This window comes from Orbicella franksi, chromosome 8 (genome assembly GCF_964199315.1).
Source record: "Orbicella franksi chromosome 8, jaOrbFran1.1, whole genome shotgun sequence".
Lineage (NCBI taxonomy): Eukaryota > Metazoa > Cnidaria > Anthozoa > Scleractinia > Merulinidae > Orbicella > Orbicella franksi.
Window position 1 is genome coordinate 14,232,075 of NC_138152.1, and position 23,560 is coordinate 14,255,634.

Consider the following 23,560-nt stretch of genomic DNA (forward strand, 5'->3'; position numbering starts at 1 on the left):
AAGGCTCACCTGAAGATACTAACTGTGGCCTTTGGCTCATTTCTTGAAATGTTTTGGCCCAGTTTCTTTGGTTTTCTTCCATTTTCTGATTAACTGATTTTAGTCGAGACTGTCCAATTTTTACTTTCCTTTGAAGTTTTTTCTTTTCACTCAGCAAAACAAGGCAGTTGACACATGATTCTTTCTTTCTGTGGGGTTTTTTGCCCTTCTTGGGAGATACCCGGCTTTGTGTAGTGGATTGTTCTGCGAGCACCTCAGATGAAGTGCAGTCCAGTGAACTGTGAGAGGTAATGCGGGGATACTACAGGCAGCTGAACATCACTCTGACTCTGGCCTGTCTGAAAATGCAAAACAGTCATTCATGTTTTTTAATTATGTTGGCATATAATAATAGTCATACATAGTAGAACTATAAAACAAAAATAGAGAAAAAATTACCAAGGTAATTGAGCTTAACCTTTCTAAACCAAGAGAAATAGTCATGCATGGTAGCTATATCAAAGCTGATTAAGGCTGCCGGCTGGACATCGCTGGACTAATTTGTTGTTGTTTGTAGTAGAAACCAGTCAATTTTTACTTTCTATGCATTTTAAGTTCTAGGAAGTTCTTTGCCTTGCATGTATCACTTGGCTGAACTAACCACCCTATCTTATTATTCCTAGTTATTGAACAGAGATCTCTACAAATTAATACCTCATAACTGATGGGAGTACTTGACAGAATGTCCATGTATGTGTCTGATCCACAAGTGAGGGCCGGAGAACCAGGGGCTGGACAAGGATCGTTCTGCGAGAAATGAAATAAATAAGAGTTGTGCTAGCAATTGTAAAGCTTTATGTGTTAGTAAGATAACTTACGGAAGCGTCTCCGGATCCGGATGCTACAGGCGACATCAAAACACGTGGACATTGGTCAAATTCCTCCTGGCAAGAAATACAGATATTATATTTTTATCAAACAATCACTGTTACTGGAAAAAGGCAGTGCAAAAGATAGCCAAATGGGGACCTTTATTGTGTCCTTACAGGCAAAACATTTGTGCAGGTGCTGCTCCTTGTTGCTGGGACTGGAGGCGCAGTAGCAGGCTCGGAAACCAATTCCTTGATGATCTATAGAAACAAAAGTATTCAAGTTATAGCTAGTTATGTGTGAAAGAAACATGCCATCATGGATAGGAATGTGAGATCTGAAATGTCGCATAATTTTTAGAGTTTGTAGATACCGGATACTGAAGACATCTAAGATGCCCCGTACGTTTTCCGGTACCTATATGTCTTGTTCGCCGGAAAGGGCAAATAAACTTAATAAGAGTGTATAGGAGAAATAGTGACCCAGAACGTCCGACTCTAGAACTGCTGCATACTCCAATTTTTTTCCTCGAAAGGGTGCATTTCATAGGGCCTGTTTACTAGGAGGTAGGGTAACAAACAAAACACACATGGTTTACCTTACGACGACTCCGCTGTGAAAGAGGTTGTTCGACAACCTTCTTCCAAATGGTTGGCACAGAATGCGGCAGAAGATATCTTCTTGATCCCTCGAAATGAATTGTTCTGCCAAAGCAGGTTTCGTCGAAGTGTTCGGAGCAGACCATGAAGCGTCCCGCCGGATTAAAATTTGCTCGATGCGTTCGAACAAACCTTACCCATTTGTCGCCGTCGCTCTTATTTGCAGGGCTTGTATGCAACGAAACGCCGATACTGTGATCTGAGTAGTTGCTGCAGCCTTGAACTACACAACGACTACCAGGCATTGTCCGTTTCACCACTCTGGAAGCACGGTTTTATAAAATTATTTTACAATAACACGCTCGGATATAGAGGTTTTGTATGGGAAATTAGCCATGTGCCTTCGGTGAGTTGAGAGTCTGACGTCACTTCCTCTAAATTGTAACCGCGTCTTCTCCTGGCTCACTGGAACACTGTTCGGTAATGGCGGCGGTAAATATCGCTACCTTTCCCGTTCGAAAAATGTGACTTCCCTTGCTTGTATCAAACCCAAATTTTGGGAGGTAAGTGAAAACAGCATGTACTTTCAGAAAGCGTTCAAACATAAAAGACGGAAAATTTGATTTTAGGGGCACTTTAATATCACTGATAGTACAGGACTTGTATATAATTTAAGTTTACAGTGTATACACACAGCTCACTTTCATGCAAGAATTACACAAATTGTCTTATTAATAAGTTTTTCTTCAGGCAATTTTTTTCTATTTCTAGTTGAATGTATAATTAAGATCATATGCTTGTTGTTTTCATTTATCTCTTAGGAAAAGTGTGAAGTCTAGGCTGTACATGTAAAGGATGCAGCAGAATGTAAGAATAATAAACTAAATCAATAAACTATATGTACTAACTTATATTTATTTTTGTAGTTAATATTAATGTTAAAGTTGCCCATGGACTTTGTCTCTCCAAAAAACTGAAAATGTACAATCTTGTACAATCTTGATTTCTTGAAACTCTTGTCAACTTGAACCAAATAAAAGTTGTCTCTCTTGTGTTAGTTTCACTGCTAAAACTAACTCTTAACTTGGTCCCTGCTCCCAATTTCTTGAATTGAACTAATGCCTTTTTCTTTGGAGGTTAGAGAAATTGGGATTCCAAATGTCTTACCTCATATTCCTAGTATTCTATTAGTTCCAAGTGTCTTTCTTGTTGTTGCTTTCATTTTTTAAAGTACATTGGTTTCGTAGTTTGATTCATATTCTACTTTAAAAATAAAACAAGGGAAAAACTATCAAACCAGATCCTCGAATTTGTAAACAGAGGATGGGAGTTCAGAGCCACCTGAAATTTTCAAACTTTTTAAGGTTTGGCTTTGAAGTTCCTTTGTAGAATTTGTTTTGAACTTTGTAAAAAGTTACATCTTTAAATACTTGTCACAATTTTTGATAATAATAATTAAAAAGAAAATGGGGGCCATCAAGCTTGTTTTTGATTTAATATAATGTTGAACTTTCTGTACATAAAGCATTAAGGGTGTTTTTTTTAACAGGTTGTACAATTGCTATCTAATGGTAACCTTCCAGGCCTGAAAGATAACTATTATTAATATTGGTTCACCAATGGCTAGGCATTTATGTGATACCAATGTTGTATCATTACTTGATAAACAGTGGTGGTGCATTTAACCATCAAAGTTAATACATGTACAAACAGTAGCTGCTGGAAAAGTGCTGGAAACTGCTGCCAACCACCTCAAATGAAAAATACATCTCAAAGTTTGTTTGGTTCAGTTAGTATTATTTTTTGCCCGCTGCGTACCAAACATATGAGCTTATATGTCAGATCTTGACAACTAAAGCAGCAACTAAATTATTATCTCATTATCAGTTTAATATTCAGTTGATGATTATCTGTTGTTGTTGTTTTTTCTGGTATAGCATTAAATATTTTACCAAATGATTCCAAGGCCTTGTTCAGAAGATGTCAAGGACAGGAAAAACTTTGTAGACTGGAGAGTATTGGTAGGTAGTAATTTGTACTCTGCAGAGTGGAGTCTGTGCCTGCACAAACAGTTAACTGTACGTTCACATACCTGTACTGTACATGTACTTCTGCTTATAAGTACATGTATACTATCACACGCTTTTAAAACATGAAATGGCAAAATAACTAAATGCTACAGAAAAACTATGGTTAGCCTAAATAGCGTGAATTCAGGTTAGTGTAAATATTACTGACTTGAAGGTTGTCTGGTATAATTATTAACCTGTTCTTTGCAATCATAGACTGATTGATGTCGCACCACTGATGGTCTTGTAGATGGAATGTTTACTTCTCTTTTCAATAATGAGGATGGTGAAGAGAAAAGAATGCAGATATGAGCTGACAGAAATTAATTTGTTCACAGTGAACTTTTATTCTGTTCTACTGGCAACACATCAGAATTATCATGTTGAAGCAAACCCAATTTGGATAAAATATGTGCAGAAATGTTGTATAGGTTGCAGAGATCGCTATCCCAGTTGTTGTCAGATTTTACTGTGCAGTGTTTAGTTTTTACTGTTCACTTTGAGGTCAATGATGAATAGCTTTCACTTCTTACCTTCATGTACATTATGTACATCATCTAAGCCAACTCTCCTGGATAATCTGGGAGTCTCACGGTTACAGACTAAATCTCCCAGTCTCATATACAGGTCACCAAATCTCCTAGAAATCGGAAAGCACTTGAAGTAAACTTTCACGTTATTTTGACTGATGTTGGCATGCTTTTGGATGTTTAACACATTTTTGTGGTTGAATTGGCAGACTTTTACTTTTAAGAACTTGTTTTAGGGGTTGAGAGGGTAAAATTAGTGATTCCCCAGATTAAGATTTTTTTAGGTTGACATCTCTGCTACATGACGTGTATGGTACAATCATATGATCAACAGCATGTATTTATAAATACAGTAAATCAGATAGGAGCATGGGGTTTTCTGATATACCTGGCACAAAAAATGATCGTTGAAAAGCGTAGAGTTTGTCTGATCCACTTTGATTGATCTGTATGTTTGCGTTAGCAATATTTTTGTGGTCACTTCTAACGGTCAGTGAAACTCGCAACCTTTTTCTGTGTCGTTTGATGGTAAATTTGCGTACTTTAAAAGTATGGTTCTAGAAGGAAGTTTTTATTTGACGTTTTCACTGATATTTTCTGGTTAAATTACCGCTAGCTCTTAAGTTATGCTGTGTGGTTTGTCAAAGCGAGTTTCAAGAGGGTGAGCAATTAATGGAGTTGTCCTGCAGCAATAGATTTCACCCTCACTGCAACTGCACAACAACATGGCTAAAAATGGTAACTGCAATAATATTTGTGTAATTAGCAGACAGACAGGCAGATTGACAAACAGACAAACAGACAGAATTTATTTCAACACGGTATCTCTTCAATTGCAAAGAATTAAAAAAATAAAGATAATTATTACTCAGAAGACTTGTCACAGTCAAGTTTTTAATTGTAACATTTCCTGACTGACTGACTGACCACAAGCCACTAAGCTAGTTTTATTTGTAGCCTTAAATTTTTTTCTGAAAGAAAGCTACAGAACTTTGATTTTGTGCATTCTTGTGTAAACAAGTGAGGCGAAATACAACCCTTTCGCAGATTATCAACAGATTATTTGAATGTAGTTTGAGGTTCCTTGGCACTGTGCAAGGTATAGACAAATTAATTACTAAAATAATGTCATGCAAAGAAAGTAGTGTTGATAAGGAACACTGAAGCGGCGAGTCTGAACTTTGTGGCAAATGAAAGTTGATTAAACTTTTTGGACTTTTGTTGTCAATACAGTACTAGTGTTGTCTCGCTGGTATAGTGGCAGCATCTATTGTTGAAACTCCTGATAAAGGCCTTTTTTCATGGAATGTAGCGGGAAAAAAGTTGATGGACTAGAGAGGGTAAAATTTCTGATGGCTCCAAATTCAATCTCTATAAGGGGGAGAGTTGTGTTTAAGATTTATCCACTTGTCCACTTGCTGCATGATTCTTTTCAAACCTTCCAGTATATATACATTATCATGATGCTGAAAACCCTTAACAGTCATTATTTTGTGTTCTGATCATGAGTTCCTCTGCAGGTGAATTACCCAGAGTAGTGTCCTTGTTAAACAATAAATCAAATCAACAGACTGTGGCAATCTTGAAAGTTCTCAAAGGAATATGCACTAACTCTTAGCCAAGGGTAAATTGCACTTTTTTACATGTACACAGTGATAAATTGCTAATTAAATAGCTTTACATGTACAACATAACAAGTGAAGCTGCAGTATTAAAATAATGCAGTGTACATGAACATGCATCATAATCCAATGACATGCATTCATGGCATGCTCAAAATTACCTTACATTTTATTTTTCAATATTGCCCAAAAGCAAGACAAAATTAATTTGTAATTGATTTCTCAGTATTTTAATTTCCAAGTTATGGTGCTGTAGAAAGCAAGCTGTCGTTAGCCCCTTTTTCAATTCTACGAAATGCAACATGTGAGCTAGTAATTAGTTATTGACTGTAATGCAGATCAAATTCTGATTTTCGGAGGGTTTTTTTTTTAATAGAAAAACTTGCAATAGGGGAAGAGATTTCCGATTAAGCACATACAGTTGGCTAACTGTGGTATGAAGAAATGTTTGACATAAATAATGATCATCAATAAGTATCTAATGTTCGTGTTAACATGTCATTAGTCAACAGTGGACGTAAATAGCAGGGGGTGGGTTCATTCCCAGTGCTGAATTGGGCCCCATTTATATGGTCTCGGGTACCTAAGACAACCCTACCCCCGAGTTACCCTAGCCGAGGTACCTTTTAGCTCATTTCTTTGTAAAATTCAAGCAACCATTTGTAATTGTAAAGATTCTAGAGGTTGCATTTACTCAAATCCTAAACTACTACAGGGGTAGCGCGGTGTGAGATATTCAAACTCAACTTCGTAGATTCAAACTGATTTAATGACAGATCAAGTCCATAGATCTATTTCACAATAGGTAGCGACTGAAGAAATAGCGAAAACCAGTAGATCGCTAGTGGTAGCAGATATGAATAGGAGTAGTAGTCGTACAAGTAGATGTAGTAGTAGGTTCGAACTGAAAAGCGATAGTTAAAAATACGTCCTACTTAGATAAGGCATAAAATACAAATCTAACAGGATAGAACAATCATAATAAAACTAACAAGATCACAGCGTGAAACAAACAGACGTGACAATTGATACATGAAACTAATAAAACTGAGACGACGACAACTCTTGTCGTAACAATCGAAGATATCAACGGCTATCACACAAATAGTTAAATATAGTGTGAAAGAATCACAATGTGGTAATCATATGGTAATCATATGACAATAAGCCTTAGCAATAGTGGAGTTGTTTTCAACAAAACTTAGATAAACTAAATGAAATCTTTTCGTGACAAAGAAAAGACTAACGATTCGTGACTTAGCAAATAACTACAACAATAAGAACTTACGTACTTTGGTTGACGACTCGCACCAAAAGGTAGCAGAGAGACAGCGAAATACACTTGAAATAGCGGTAACTTGGATCCTCTGATCGTACAACGGTAGCGGTGTAACTTCACTAACAATCTCTGACTAAAAGAAGTTGCGCGTCGTCTTATATTGCCTTGCTACGTGAAAAAACTAGGGCATTGTGAGAAACATGGCGCACACAATAAAGACAACTTCCTAGCTGCAAAATTTCTAGAACTATTACATACGTGTGAAAATCACGATTTTATGAAAGCTTTGATTTTGAAATCACGTACTTGGCGTGAATAATAACTGATAATAAATCAGTGGGAAGTTGCAAAGGAAATTGATAAATGATCGGCGTTTCAAAACTAACACCATTTACACTAGGATGGTGAACCCGTTTCAGGTAAGGTAAAGGTAAAGTCTGCATGCGAGCCAAGCGGCCCATCAGGCCGGAGCTTATCCCGGTTTCTGTAGCATGAAGCGGCTAAGAGTATTTCTACTCCCCCCTGGATGGGATGCTAGTCCATCGCAGGGTTACCCCCAGCATTAAGTTCGCTGGAACCCATTTATACACCTGGGTGGAAAGAGGCACTGTGAGAGTAAAGTGTCTTGCCCAAGAACACAACACAACGTCCCCGGCCAGGGCTCGAACCCGGACCGCTCGATCCGTAGACGAGCGCACTAACCATGAGGCCACTGCGCCTCCCACTGAACCCGTTCAGGGGGCGAGACAATTCGGGTGGGCAAGTTGTCTCGCCTTGACAGGTAGGGTAACCCTGGCAAGTGGGACAACTTTTCTTCATATAAACGCTTTGGCTCCCCTTACTGGGACAGCTCTCTGTGTGGCGAGAGTCACGCAGTGCCTAGATTTCATCAAAGCAGTGAAAATTAACTCAGCAAAACCCACTGATCGAATGACTGAGGGAACCTCAAAGTAAGAGAGATATTTGCACATTTGATTATTCAATATGGGTTACGCAGAGTCAACTTTGACTCGGCCTATGGGGACTACGATTTCACATATACATTCACTAAGGTTGCCTTGGGCATAGGGTTGTCTCGGCTACCCGAGACCATATAACTGGGACCTTGGAACACTGGGCATTAATTATTTTTGACCGGCTATCAAACTTACTTGTAGGGCAAAACTGTTTGCAAATTTCTTATTTCAAAGGTGCTATGTCACAGATTGTGCAATTTTCAGTTCATAGTGTTGTTCATAGTCTATTTTAATCTTCCTCAGTCATCACCATTATTGTTTATGAAATAATTGTTTATTTTATGTTCTTCAATTAATCATTAGACAGCATTTTCTACCTTAGGAAACTACATTATTAAATCAAGAAGATCTTTAAGATCTTATAACCGCGCTTTTAAAATTTAACTGTTTTGTTAATACTACAGTCACAACGCAGTGCACATTCCAAAGCAGTCCTTGATAATCTTAGAAAGGTTGTGGTTTTTTCCCTAGCACTGACTTAAACGTTGCAAGTTCTGGCAAGCTCTTATTTACCTCGGTAAATGTTTAATTTTTCTTCAAATATCTTAACTCGCTTCGATGAAACAGCCAAAGAATTCGCTTCACTCGCCGAAACCCAGAAGAAATACTCGCAAAATTGCAAATAAATTAATGACCGTTGCTTCTGACGAAATAAACTTGCAAAGTAAACACCATCTTATTTGTCACGTCACGAAAAGGAAAGCTGGAACGTCAGCGCATTCCATGGCTGACGTAATACCCTTTTTTATTATATGGCCAGCTCCATGAGCGGGCAAGATGAATCAAATCCTGCACTGTGATTGGCTACCCAAGCGGGCAAGATGGAGCTATCTTGCCCGCTCAGGACTACCCGATGGAAAGCCATATAACAAATCCTTTATTGACCAAGCTTTTTTGGTCAAGATGACTGGATATATTCACAGTTACCATCATCTCCAAAGAAGCCACGACATGATTTTGATTCTGCATTAGAAAGTTTATCATCCAGTAATGAAAGTGATGGTGTAGGGGAGGTACCGTCTGACACATTGACAGCAGTTCGTCAGACATGTCCCAAGTGTCCTTCCCTCAAGCAAAGTATAGTGGAATTGCAGGAAAAAATAATGGTGCTGAAAAGAAAACTGAAAGAGGCAAAAAAAAAGACCAACAACAACAACAACAGCTGCAGGATAAGGAATCTGGTGTGTATATATACAAGTGCACTTTGTGAAAATAATGATGAATAATAATTGTTGTGTAACATAGGTTTTTGGAAGGACATGCATAGCATTAGATTTTTTACATGCCAATGTGTAAATGTATAGACTGACTGAACTCTGCCAGTATAATGCAGTCCTTGGCAGTAGGTTTCCAGAAATCACAACTTTAGGTTTTTCCTATGGGAGATCAATTTAGAGAATTATCAACAGGGTTACCACAGGTCAGGAAATGGTCAGGGAAAAATTTAATTATTCTAGGGAAAACTCAGGTAATTTTATTTTGAGTCAGGGAAAACTGACATGAAGAAGCTGGTCATAAAAGGGGATAAGTGACGATTTTGGTTGCTTTTCTTTTTTCTTGCTCCAAATTAGCTGAATTTTTGCATGTGGTCTTCAATGTAATAGAAAAACGTGGTTCTGTATTTTTGTCGCTGGTTTTTGCTTTGTTTTCGAGTTAAAACGTAGGCAAAAAACTTGGCTTTTCCTAGCCATGTCTTTAGGAGTTTATTTGTTGAACAGCAAACAGGCAGACTGTTTATAGTGTATGAAGTCAAAACCAAATCCCACAGCATATAGAGCGGAAATCTGGGAACGGATTGTTTACACCGGTTATTGTGACGTGAACACAACACGTGAATCGATCGACAGCAGGGGTTGTATCACCTGAAACGGCTAAGAAATCAGAGGTGTGTGTATTTTAATAAGCTTAAAATTTTCGTCAACCAATCAAAGCTCAGTGTGTTATATAAAATACAGGGTGTTGTTGTAGGCGTTTAGGGATCAACCTTCTCCTTGAGGAATATATATGTAAGAAAGTTGATAGTTATTTTATATGTGTAGAGGTTCTTCAAGTTTAAGGCAGCCATTTTGTCTGACAAGTAATAATCATTTTTTGTTTGAGTACGTTATGTACGTGAAGAAAGGTAATTAATCAGTTTGAATCAGAACCACCCAGGTATGCTCCCTTTGATAACTTTAGCTACTATCCATACCATTTTTGAATTCTTATATAGCTTAACATGATTTTATGTGCTAAAATTTACAGATGGTTCCTTAGTTCCTGGGTCTTCTGTGTACCTCTATCAGGAACAGAAAAATGCATGCTTTGATGGAAAACCAACAATTCTTGTGTGAAATTTGGTGCGAGTCGTGGTGGTGGGGGCCCTCGCGGGTACAGAAAGTTAGATCCAGCCATAACAACTGCCATCATAGGTAATAATATTTAAAACAAACAATGCAGAAAATCTCACTTCTTGTTGTGTGCCTCATCACCTGAACAATTTAAATTTTACAAAATGTGCAACAAAGCACGCTGTGGGGTTTCAAAGCTGCTAGCAAGTGATCAGAAATTGTGAAGAACAGCTCCTCTCCACTGACTGTAGACCAACAGGTTTTCCTGTTCTTCACTTTTTGGAATACAATTAAGATAATAACCGCATTTCACTGCCATTCAATTGCCATAGAAGTCTCATGAAATACTTATACACCTGTAATAATATTACTGTATATTAGTTTTTGATTGGGAATTTTTTAATCTGTTCTAGCTGTAGATTTCTGTTTTCATGGGCCATTTCCATCATGACTGCATGATGTCAACATGTAAAATTAATTTTCAAATTTTGATTTAGTTGAGCATGACTGTTGAGGTTCAGAGCATGAAATTGAAATGTACAATAATCCTGATAGCCTCATCTGTCTTAGAGGAAACAAATGCAGTTTGAGTTTTGTGGAAATCCCAAAATTAATACAGAAAATTGCTAGAATGATGCAGTGTTTTGATACGCTGGCATGGAATTTTCACCCATTTACACCAGTACTTAAGCACTTGTCCAATTGGTAATCAGAACATTATTTCTTCAAGATCTGGCTTTTTCCATATTTTAACAGTCAAATGAACCAATTCCAGTTACGGTATATCAGGGTGCAAAGAAATTGAAGTAGCCAGGATGCACTAGCCCATAAGTCATTTTGCTAGCAGACACTCTTACTTCTTTGCACGTTGGTTGTATGTAAGAGTTTAAGATACAGTATTTGCAGGAGATTCATTATTCATTAATTATTATATGACTTTGGCTTGTGGCCGATATAACGCGCGCTCTGATTGGTTAATTGTCACTGAATTGTAGGGCATTATTCTCCCGTAATGCCCACGGGCCGATTACGGATTATGCAAATTAGGAAGAGCCTGGTTCTGAAAATTCAAGCGCATTGAAGCGATGAAAACCGATTAAAATCAGTACGAGAATATCAGTAGCTAAAAGTTTAGAGATATTTCTTTAATAAAATTTATATAGATGACTTACCAGTCGGTAACCTTGGCGGGCACTAGTGAAAAACAATCAAAGTTTGCCTAGTCTTAAGTAAAGCTAAAATCGCTAAGTAAAAAACACCATCGGCAGATCTGCCATGCATCCTGAGCAGAACACCACAAAGAAACTTATAAGTTATCATCTTAGTCACAGCAATTACCGAAGTATTGAACTCCGTCAAAGTTCTCGTCAAATAGATTCCCTCGCTTTGACACAAGCAAGTGTAAATCAGCTTCAAGGATCATCAGATGTAAACAGTCGGGCGGTTTCTGTCGGTAGCAGTGTTTCTGATAACTGCAGACGTTCACACGGCTTGAAATGTTCATCCATAAATCCCAGAATGAAGAAGGCGAAGATATGTTGTCGAAAGCGAATGCAAAGATCGAGTTAAGCTTATTTTGAGCAGTGCATTCTGAAGCATTAGTATTTTCTTTCACCGAAAGACGGTTGGTTTGGACAATTTTGAAGCACTTGCTGTCTTTTCTATATGCGTTGACGTTTCGCCCCAAAAGTCGGAAAAACTTCCCCATCAACTTGTGATACCACGATACTAAAATACGTTTTTGAGGCTGTGACAGTGACTTTTCCGTAAAGAAATGAGTGTTTTTAACGGAATACGTAATACAGTGCTGAAATTCACTGACTGTGTAGTTTTGCCCTAGGTTTGAGACGATGAATGAATCGGTAAACGCGCGCATCGCCGGATGTAAATTGACGACTTCCGCTCGAATGATTTTTCTCTTTATTGATGAGCCATATAATAAACAACTTAATAACCTCGACCGTTCGGGCGTTACGGGAAAATCTCAAACCTCGGCCTACCGTATTGACCTCGCTATCGCTCGGTCAATACGGCAAGGCCTCAGTTTGAGATTTTCCCGTAACGACCTCACTCTCGGTTATTAAGTAGTTATTATAAGGTTTTGAGCCGGTACATCAGGTGTTAACACCCAGGCAGAGTTTTAGCAAGGGCTTACCCTCATGGGGTAACGAAAGTTGGTTCAAATGTTGAAAAAAGCTGGGCAAAGTCGTGTTCACAGCTGGTGAATTTGCCCAGCGCCTGGCGGCCTTAATGAAACACCTGTATATGGGATTCTATGCAGATATCAAGATTCTATAATTATAGTGTAGTTTAAAAAGAAATATAGAATTGGTTATTTTAATGTATACAGATCTGTAAACCAATCTAAATCATATTAGCTAATTAGCAAATTGTTTTGCAATATTACAGAAATCGTAATATATTTATATAGAGATCTACATTGGGTTAATCTCAGTTGAGTAATTTATTGAATAAATCTTAATTTCAAATGGGCTTTATGCAGTCGTTTGTAAAACCAATCATTTCGAGGTAATATTATTTGTAGTAAATCTACAAGGATGATAAGTTGAAATTAACATATTTACTGTAAAAGGTTGTCACTTAACTTGATCTACAAATAAATCATCATTTCATTGCCGACCTTGTCATTTTGTCAAATAACAGCAGGTGTATCACATGAGAGTACACATGTCTGACAATGAAATTACACATGTGAGACACGTTTTACACCATGATTTGGTGGGCAAATTTTATAGTGTGTTTCACATGTGCTACACGTGTTACACATCTGTTACACATGTGTGGCACGTGTTTCACGCGTGTGTAAAACATCTGCTCTCCCATGAAATTCACATGTGTGCTACACCTCCGTTGCACATGTGCAGTTTTGGTAAGGGTTGGTAAGCCTTGACAAAATTTGGTAGGTCTAAAAATCACCGGGCGCACTTGTCTCAGGGAACTAGTGACATTTTTTCGCAAAATAAACAAAAATTTGCCCACTGCCTTTTGAGGTAGTTTCTTTTTATGGATTTTATCATTTTATATCAAAGTCGAGCAAAGAGGTAAACTTCGCCCACGCGACGGTCATTAATATCGACTCAACGGGGCCCTTCTTTTGTCAACCGCTTTGATTCATGTCAATCACTGTCTGACCCAAACAATTGAGTCTAGCATCTTAGTGAAAAGAATGCAAACATTATTGAAATACGGGCATAAAGCGACGTACGCTTGGTACATGCAAGATACGGCGCAATAGCAGATCAGTCATGAATCACAACGGATTCCGCCTTACGCTTGCTCTTTGTAGCTTGCTATGGATTTCATCATATGCCGGAGAGAAGCCAATCGAGCAAGCTGGTAAACCTAAGGATGGTCAATATAGACTCAGCGGCGCTCTCCTGTTTGTAAACTGGGATTCATTTCAACTGTCTATTTATCCCGACCCAACCGCTATGACTATCGGTGAACTGTTTCGAAAGGCACATGCATTTTTTCAAGGATCGGAATTTAAGGGAAGTATCAATATTCAGTTACCGAATGGCGAAACGTACACAGTTTTTGACAGCAAAGGAAATTTCGAACACTTCGAGTTTGCTTCGCTACAATACTTTTCCGTTGAGTACAAGGGTCCTTCAGTGAAGGAGGTCACAATAACGTGTGAGATCACGGAAGACGATGTTCTCTCAGATGACATTGTTTGTAGTGGTCCTAAATCGTACCGCGTCCGTCGAGGTTCCGCATCATCATTTGAAAAACAAAGATCCTTTGATATTTTACAATTTGTCAAGCTCTTTATCAGCCGCAACGGTTATCACAAGTTGTATGGTCCATGGGGCGCGACGGATATGGGTAAAGTTATTGACGAACTCGCCGAGTTTTCGCAAAAGTTACCAAACGTTACTATCACGGACTTTATTAAATTGATCGAAGATATATGTGGCATTTTCTTGGTTGGCTTGACTCTCGAAGAGATCAAGGAACCCAGCAGGCCAGAGGATTACAAAAGAGTGGATGATGCGTGGCGTATTACCGATCCAGGCTTAGGAGGCAATGAGTTGTATGGTCAATTATATCTGTTACCACAGGCAGAAACTATGAAGGTATGTGACTTAATGAACTCCCTGGGGATAGCATGTCCTGAGAAGTTAAAAGATCTCGAACTGCCTGTAATTCAAGGACCAGCATTCCCGCTATTTGACTATAGCAGAGCTCAAAGCTCAAGAATAGACTTTTCAATTAGCAGTAACGTAAAATATCCAATTAGCGCGTACTACAACAATAAGAAGGAACATAGGTACGTAATCTTCTCGAACCTATGGGAAACGGATGGCGAAAGCGCACTTGCCTTCGATGACTGCTTAGCCAAGGGAAATGCGTTGGGTTTTGACGTTGTTGATTGGAGTACAGGCGACGAGCACAGGCTAAGTCAATGTTGCTTTGATTGCAGTTCCAACATTGGCATTTTGTTAAACAAGGAAGGAGATGTAATTAAAGATCAAGAAAGTGGTTTGGTTGAATACCAGCTTGCAGGCGTGTTTGACTTTGTATGCGACGAGGACGCTGGAGCTGCATATGAACCTTACGGATCCTTCCGTATCAGCATTGGCAAGAGAAACATTAATCAAAACTTCAAAGTATGGCAGGCAGGTGCTAATGACATCTCGCTTAATCTTTACTCACATTATCGTCAACCTTTTAAGATCAGATTTCAAGAAAGCAAGGGCTTTATGGATGATAGCAACAATAAGATAACTTTACATGGGCTCGTGGAAGAGGACGATAACATCGGCGATGACGTAATTGGAGACTACGATGGACACACCTACCAAGCAAGTGAGCTGAGCGAGTTAACAACGTTGACATTTCAACAAGACTACACTGGTGTAGTTACAATCGAGTTACAACTTCGTCCCGTAATAGAAGATGGAGAACAGCCCCCAGTTTTAATAGACTACGTGCTAAGTGGCAGTTTTCAGTTTTCATGTGACGATGATGGCTGGTTGGAGAATTATTACGAGCCTTACGGTTCGTTCTCAACAGACATTGGAGGCAGACCTACCAATCAGGACCAAAAAGTATGGCAATGGGATCGCAAAGACTCGGATTCACATGCTTTAAAAGCTGGTACAAGCTATCAACAATCTATCGAAATAAACTTCAAGGAAGTGGAGGACTTCATGGAGTCGGGAAGCACAGTGAACAATAAAGTAATTCTGCACGGAAAAGTTTTAGAAGCAGATGGGACTCAGGCTGGTGACGATGTCATTGGGGAATATGATGGAAAGTCTATCGATGCGCACGAATTAGCAGAACCGAAAACCTATACCTTCGCTGCAGATCCCGAAGACCGCGTCATCATCACGTTACAGATCTCGAAGAAGACAAGTTCGACTTCCAAATCAAATCTCTTGGGGCGAAAAATCTACTCGGAGAGTGAAGTTGAGTTTGCGCGCAAGTTGATGACTGCCATCTTCCCATTAACTAACGAAGCAGATAAAGGTCCGGCTACTGATGACAGACGAGGGGAGCTGTAAGAAGGCCTTTTAAAAACTTCTGACACGTATTGAGCCAAGGTCCTCAAAACTAGCAGTCTGCCCAATCTGATCTCAGTCTTTCCGAGTGTCAGGAAACATATATACTCGAACGTATTCATATAGAGTGTAGTTTTATAACTTTTGAATTTCGCAAAGGGTGCTTGAAATAATTAGTTCGCTCGAACGAAATGTTGTCGTATAAGGCAAAGAGTGTTTACAATTGGTAGTTTACCGAATATCTGTTTATTGAATGAGAGCTGAGGTCCTCAAAACTAGCAGTCTCCCAAAGCTGATCTTGCTCTTTCCGAGTGTTAGGAAAGGTTTATACTCGTACGTTTTATTGTTGTATTAAACATAGAGTGTAGTTTTATAACTTTTGAATTTCGCAAAGGGTGCTTGAAATAACTAGTTTGCTCGAACGAAATTTTGTCGTATAAGGCAAAGAGTGTTTACAATTGGTAGTTTACCGAATATCTGTTTATTGAATGAGAGCGAAGGTCCTCAAAACTAGCAGTCTCCCAAAGCTGATCTTGCTCTTTCCGAGTGTTAGGAAAGGTTTATACTCGCACTTTTTATTGTTGTATTAAACATAGAGTGTAGTTTTATAACTTTTGAATTTCGCAAAGGGTGCTTGAAATAATTAGTTTGCTCGAACGAAATTTTGTCGTATAAGGCAAAGAGTGTTTACAATAGGTAGTTTACCGAATATCTGTTTATTGAATGAGAGCGAAGGTCCTCAAAACTAGCAGTCTCCCAAAGCTGATCTTGCTCTTTCCGAGTGTTAGGAAAGGTTTATACTCGCACTTTTTATTGTTGTATTAAACATAGAGTGTAGTTTTATAACTTTTGAATTTCGCTAAGAGTGCTTGAAATAATTAGTTTGCTCGAACGTAGCCTGCGAACAGGCTCCCGGTGAGTCCGAACGAAGCAGGGGAGCCTGTAGACATTCTATTGATGCCGCCGTTCCATGATAGCAGCTCCTGGTATCATGATATGATTGGTTAAATGAGGGTTGTCCAATACACCCAACTAGAGTCGATTCGTGTTTTAAATTGATGATTCGACCAACCGGATGTCGATTCGAGGACCCTTTTGGATGGAATCGACACGAGTCGTTTCGCTTTCTGTCGATTCGTCATACCGGAAGTCGATTTGCGCGAGACTTAGAAAATATAGCGCATCTGGGCTTTGAGGGTGGGTTGAAAATGTTGTCGATTCAACGCGATTCGATCGAATCGTGACGAATCGTGTTCCTTGCTGTCGATTCGTTATACCGGAAGTCGATTTGCGCGAGACTTAGAAAATATAGCGCATCTGGGCTTTGAGGGTGGGTTGAAAATGTTGTCGATTCGACACGATTCGATCGAATCGTGACGAATCGTCTCCCTTGCTGTCGATTCGTCATACCGGAAGTCGATTTGCGCGAGACTTAGAAAAATATAGCGCATCTGGGCTTTGAGGATGGGTTGAAAATGTTGTCAATTCGACCCGATTCGATCGAATCGTGACGAATCGTCTCCCTTGCTTTCGATTCGTCATACCGGAAGTCGATTTTCGTGAGACTTAGAAAATATAGCGCATCTGGGCTTTGAGGGTGGGTTGAAAATGTTGTCGATTCAACGCGATTCGATCGAATCGTGACGAATCGTGTTCCTTGCTGTCGATTCGTCATACCGAAAGTCGATTTGCGCGAGACTTAGAAAATATAGCGCATCTGGGCTTTGAGGGTGGGTTGAAAATGTTGTCGATTCAACGCGATTCGATCGAATCGTGACGAATCGTGTTCCTTGCTGTCGATTCGTTATACCGGAAGTCGATTTGCGCGAGACTTAGAAAATATAGCGCATCTGGGCTTTGAGGGTGGGTTGAAAATGTTGTCGATTCGACACGATTCGATCGAATCGTGACGAATCGTCTCCCTTGCTGTCGATTCGTCATACCGGAAGTCGATTTGCGCGAGACTTAGAAAAATATAGCGCATCTGGGCTTTGAGGATGGATTGAAAATGTTGTCAATTCGACCCGATTCGATCGAATCGTGACGAATCGTCTCCCTTGCTTTCGATTCGTCATACCGGAAGTCGATTTTCGTGAGACTTAGAAAATATAGCGCATCTGGGCTTTGAGGGTGGGTTGAAAATGTTGTCGATTCAACGCGATTCGATCGAATCGTGACGAATCGTGTTCCTTGCTGTCGATTCGTTATACCGGAAGTCGATTTGCGCGAGACTTAGAAAATATAGCGCATCTGGGCTTTGAGGGTGGGTTGAAAATGTTGTCGATTCGACACGATTCGATCGAATCGTGACGAATCGTCTCCCTTGCTGTCGATTCGTCATACCGGAAGTCGATTTGCGCGAGACTTAGAAAAATATAGCGCATCTGGGCTTTGAGGATGGGTTGAAAATGTTGTCAATTCGACCCGATTCGATCGAATCGTGACGAATCGTCTCCCTTGCTTTCGATTCGTCATACCGGAAGTCGATTTTCGTGAGACTTAGAAAATATAGCGCATCTGGGCTTTGAGGGTGGGTTGAAAATGTTGTCGATTCAACGCGATTCGATCGAATCGTGACGAATCGTGTTCCTTGCTGTCGATTCGTCATACCGAAAGTCGATTTGCGCGAGACTTAGAAAATATAGCGCATCTGGGCTTTGAGGGTGGGTTGAAAATGTTGTCAATTCGACACGATTCGATCGAATCGTGACGAATCGTCTCCCTTCCTGTCGATTCGTCATACCGGAAGTCGATTTGCGCGAGACTTAGAAAATATAGCGCATCTGGGCTTTGAGAGTGGGTTGAAAATGTTGTCGATTCAACGCGATTCGATCGAATCGTGACGAATCGTGTTCCTTGCTGTCGATTCGTCATACCGGAAGTCGATTCGCGCGAGGCTTAGAAAATATAGCGCATCTGGGCTTTGAGGGTGGGTTGAAAATGTTGTCAATTCGACACGATTCGATCGAATCGTGACGAATCGTCTCCCTTCCTGTCCATTCGTCATACCGGAAGTCGATTCGCGCGAGGCTTAGAAAATATAGCGCATCTGGGCTTTGAGGGTATGTTGAAAATGTTGTCGATTCAACGCGATTCGATCGAATCGTGACGAATCGTCTCCCTTGCTGTCCATTCGTCATACCGGAAGGTCGATTTGCGCGAGACTTAGAAAATATGGCGCATGTGGGCTTTGAGGGTGGGTTGAAAATGTTGTCGATTCGATACGATTCGATCGAATCGTGACGAATCGTCTACCTTGCTGTCGATTCGTTATACCGGAAGTCGACTTGCGCGAGACTTAGAAAATATAGCGCATCTGGGCTTTGAGGGTGGGTTGAAAATGTTGTCGATTCGACACGATTCGATCGAATGGTGACGACTCGTGTCCCTTGCTGTCGATTCGTCATACCGGAAATCGATTTGCGAGAGTCTTAGAAAATATAGCGCATCTGGGCTTTGAGGGTGGGTTGAAAATGTTGTCGATTCGACACGATTTCATCGAATCGTGACGAATCGTCACCCTTGCTGTTGATTCTTCATACCGGAAGTCGATTTGCGCGAGACTTAGAAAATATAGCGCATCTGGGCTTTGAGGGTCGGTTGAAAATGTTGTCGATTCGACTTGATTCGATTGAATCGACACGAATCGCCCTATTAATGACGAATAGTCATCCTTGAATTTGATTCGCACGAGGCTTAGAAAATATGGCGCACCTGGGCTATTAAAGGTGTGCTGTGTTGTTGTCGATTCCACTCGATTAGATCATTACGACACGAATCGTCTCCGTTGTTTCGAATTGTTTGCGTTGTTGCTATGCTTGATGTCGTTGTTGTTGTTGTTAACTGTTTTAACCTGGTGGATTAGTGTAAGATATGTTTCGACTGTATTTTGCAACTTCAACAGGAGAGTTTTAAGGAGCTCAGTCACTTTTGCGCATATATAAATGATTAGCCTCATGTTTTCAAATTGGTCCTTTGTAATCCGTTTTAATGTTCTCCATTCTTGGCTATCCTTGTTCCTTTATGGGTTATAATTATCTTTTGGTGCTTTTCTATGTTATTAACCTGTTATTTTCCGGTTTCATACCATTTAAAGGTAATTTGTATGTGGTCAAAATAACTGAAAATAGCGTGACTGAGCTCCTTTAACATGTTGTGGAATCCATTTGATTATGCGAGTGCACTGACATGCTCAGTGCAAGTTCCTATTACACGTGTTTCAAAATCATTGCTGCATGTCTACAGGTGAGGTTCAATTTTTTTTGATTAAATTATAAATCAGTTCACTATTGGTAGCTTACTGTATCGAGTATGTTGTAATTGGATATTTGCTGTACATCCATCATTATATTTGTAAGGCTAACATCTAGTGACATATGCATGTTTAATGGCTTTTAAACTAGGCAACCTTAAGATAACTTAAACTGTTACGGAACCATTTCTCATTAATTACTGTTTTTTTGAAATTGGCTATGCAATAAATGGTGTAATATTTGGAACTGGAACAACATAGTGGATTAAGTTTTGTATTCTGGTCTAGCTTTTCATCTATCCTAGCATAATTCATCAAAATTAAGCTCCTCGCTATGTATTAAATCGTAAATAGGAAATATAAACTCGTAATATTATAAGGCATACACGAGAAATCGTAAATGTCAACTGTTATAATTAAGGATGCATAACTGTTTATTGTGTAGTCCCATAAAATACCCTTTTTTTAAGGATGGCCATTTGTTTATCGAATGTTCCCATCTGAATATCTGGACAAAAAACACATTAAGAATTGTTTGATTTTTTTTTTTGTGTGTGTGATTTCTTCAATCAGGCTCAGAGTTTCCAATTATTGTTCTAGTGGTGGGTAGATAATTATTGGGGCTGCACATAATTGTTATGTCGGTATTTCATGACATCACTGTGTTGAAGATGCCTATATCGGTTTTGAAATGTTATTTTGTTATATACAGAGTAATAATCTTTATCAGTTGATTATTTTTATATATGTGATATGCCTTGCTTGGTTTGATTACCTTGCAAATAGTGTTACAGTCTACCAAGTGAAGCATACCTCCAAAGATTACATTAACAAAATGCTTATTTGAATATTGAACTTGTCAGTCATTTCAAGACTGCAACAATGAATTGATTCTTTGAATATTGAATTTGTTAGTCATGCAAAGAAATCAATATTAAATGTTATCTTGGAACATTGAACCCATCTGTCGTACTCTTGGAGAGACAATTGGGTTCAATTTTGCAATAATCAATTGATTATTGTATTTTTGAATTTGCAGCTGATTCAATATTGAAATAATCAAATCACTAAATGTAATTTTGGGGGTATGTTTCACTTGGTATGAATGTGTAATTTGTGGAAGTTTTCGTTATGTTAATTGTGGTGCCAGTTACTATAGGTAAAAATATGGAAAAGGGTGTAATTATTTTTTATTGATTTGCTTCATCATTTAAGCGTTGTCGTTTTCTAGGCGTTCCATTTGTTTCACTTTCTTTCCTTTGCGTATAATCTCCCTGATGTCTTGCACTGTTTGTGACCAGAAAGAGAGAAGTATCAAGATATGTTCTTTGTAGTAACTGTAGTTGAGTATGTTAGTTGGTATTTGTGCAATTTTACTATTAAACTGTTGTTGTTGTAGTTGTTGTTTTTGATGTTGGCAATCTATTGTTCTTTCACTTTGTATTAGTGGCTTTGGGCTTTTAAATTTCTACCTGTATAAATAGACCTAAAAATTATGTTTAGGGAAAATCAGAAAATGAATTCTGAATAACATGACTGAATTTTGTTGTGTACTGTTGTTTGCGCTATTCATAGCTTGAGCTGTGTTGAAATTATTTTTGTTTAAATTTAAATAGTTACTTGATGATTGGACCTAGTTAGTACGGATATGATATCAGTTTGTAGTACATACGAGTATTTTGGATTTTGTTTTAACCTGTAACAAAGATGTACCATTTTTTGAGCTGTTCTTGCTTACTTTGGATCATTTGGACTAACTTGTAGTTTTTGGTTCATAATTTTTTTAAGTTAGGTCTTTTAGAAGGTGATGGAATGGTATATTTAACTTTTTTGGTTTTTCTTTTGTCAAAAATAGTAGCCTTGGTTACATACCTCTGAATTGTTGGAAGTAATGGAGAAATTTTCTATGTGCCCAAAGTGAAGTTGTGAAAGTTGATTCACTGCTTTCAGCATTAGCTCTTTATTTGCGAGGGTGTTTGCGGTGCTTCTCCTGAACACGCCCTTTTTAACCAGGATGGAGAAGCTAACAATGGGTCCTGGTGTTGATAATATTGCTGCAAACACCTTGCTCATGCCATCTGTTGCATTGGATGAAATATCAAATGGTGTATCTTTGTCCTCATTGGACCCACTGCCATTTAGTACATGGGTCTTGTCATTAAGTGTGCCTTTGTGAAAAATCAATTAAATATAGTCACATTATTCTTGTAGTTGAAAGAGTATTATTGCCTTAAAAATCAAATTGCAGTATAGTTGGATAGTTCCGATATTATTTCTGGTTGGTGGAAAAACATGGCCTGCAACTATGGATGACCATCTAGCATTCAACTTGGTGCTATTTATTTTAATTAGCTGGTTTCTGATGTTCACTTGCCACTATTTGTTATGCTAGTAAGTTCAAAGGACAGTATTGAATGCTGATAACACATGTCGTGTAAATATTAAATCAAAGTAGGGAAGTTTTGGTCTTTTTGTAAAAACACTTACATAACTGAGATAGGTATGTGTTTATGAGGGAATACGCTATGAAAATTCCAATTGCATGTGCAGTGATGTCTGATTCCATGGCAGTGCCCTCATTGGTTGCCTCAGTGTCATCTAGGCTGCCATCAGTGGTGTCCTGCTTGAAAGAAAGAATTTGTTTTGTTAAATCAAATTTATTGATTGAAGGCATATTTATCATTTTGTTGAACTATAATATACATGTCATAGTAATTTTTTTTTGTACTGCTGCAGTTTTTATATCTGCTGTAAAAAATATTATTAATGATTGGATTTATGTATTTGATATGGAGAGGATGGGGTGTAGTTTAGCTTAATAAATTTTTAATTGCATTTAGTAATATTTATAGCTTATGGTTCATGTTTAAATAATGATAGTGGAATCCTTACTCCATTGTACAGGTTGAATGAAAAGTTTTGATCAACCATGAATTTTGACTGTTTTTTCATACCTCGTCATCTGTTAGAACATGTGAACCACTTTGGGAATTCCTCATGGCCTGAAATTTGTAAAGAAAGAAGTTCACAACTACCATAATTGTAATTAAATTTTTTAGGAATTTTGGGTTGATCTATTTTGTTATTAAAGTTGCTGGTAGTTTTGCTTGTGATTTGTTTTCAACAAAATTACTGTTGTAATAATTATGGTACATGTTTGAATAATGTTAGTGTAAATTCCTACTCCATTGTACAGGTTAAATGAAAAGTTTTGATCAACTATGAATCCTGATCATTTTTTTCATACCTCTTCATCTGTTAGAGCATCTGAACCACTTTGGGAATTGGTCATGGCCTGGAATTTGTAATAGAAGAAGGTCACAACTACCATTTTAATTAAATTTTTTAGGAATTTTGGGTTGATCTATTTTGTTACTAAAGCAGCTGGTAGTTAAGGTGGTGATTTGTTTTCGACAAAATTACTTAATGCTCAAAAACCCGTTCCATTAAAATCAGAAATGTGTAACAATTACAATAACATAT

At 38.5% G+C, this 23,560-nt stretch overlaps 1 protein-coding gene and 2 long non-coding RNA genes across 5 annotated transcripts in view; 2 read left to right on the top strand and 1 right to left on the bottom strand.

Annotated features, from left to right (window-relative positions):
• The window catches only part of LOC145494874 (uncharacterized), a 246,763-nt gene that overhangs the window by 73,434 nt on the left and 149,769 nt on the right, over window positions 1-23,560 (top strand). The gene's annotated exons all lie outside the window — the stretch shown is intronic.
• LOC145495035 (uncharacterized) lies at window positions 1,749-10,790 on the top strand. 2 transcript variants are annotated; one of them, XR_014050366.1, is made up of 4 exons: window positions 1,749-2,011; window positions 2,270-2,315; window positions 3,386-3,469; window positions 3,734-10,790. It is a non-coding gene; the product is annotated as an uncharacterized LOC145495035 (long non-coding RNA). The 2 variants fall into 2 exon arrangements; XR_014050365.1 differs by having other exon boundaries at window positions 3,386-10,790.
• Window positions 20,556-23,409, bottom strand: LOC145495295 (uncharacterized). Its single transcript, XM_081474891.1, has 5 exons — window positions 23,325-23,409; window positions 23,032-23,079; window positions 22,565-22,697; window positions 21,950-22,245; window positions 20,556-21,364 (listed from the first exon to the last, which is right to left on the bottom strand). The coding sequence occupies exons 1-5, from the start codon at window positions 23,406-23,408 to the stop codon at window positions 21,323-21,325; spliced, it is 603 nt and encodes a 200-aa protein (XP_081331017.1). The 5' UTR covers window position 23,409; the 3' UTR covers window positions 20,556-21,322.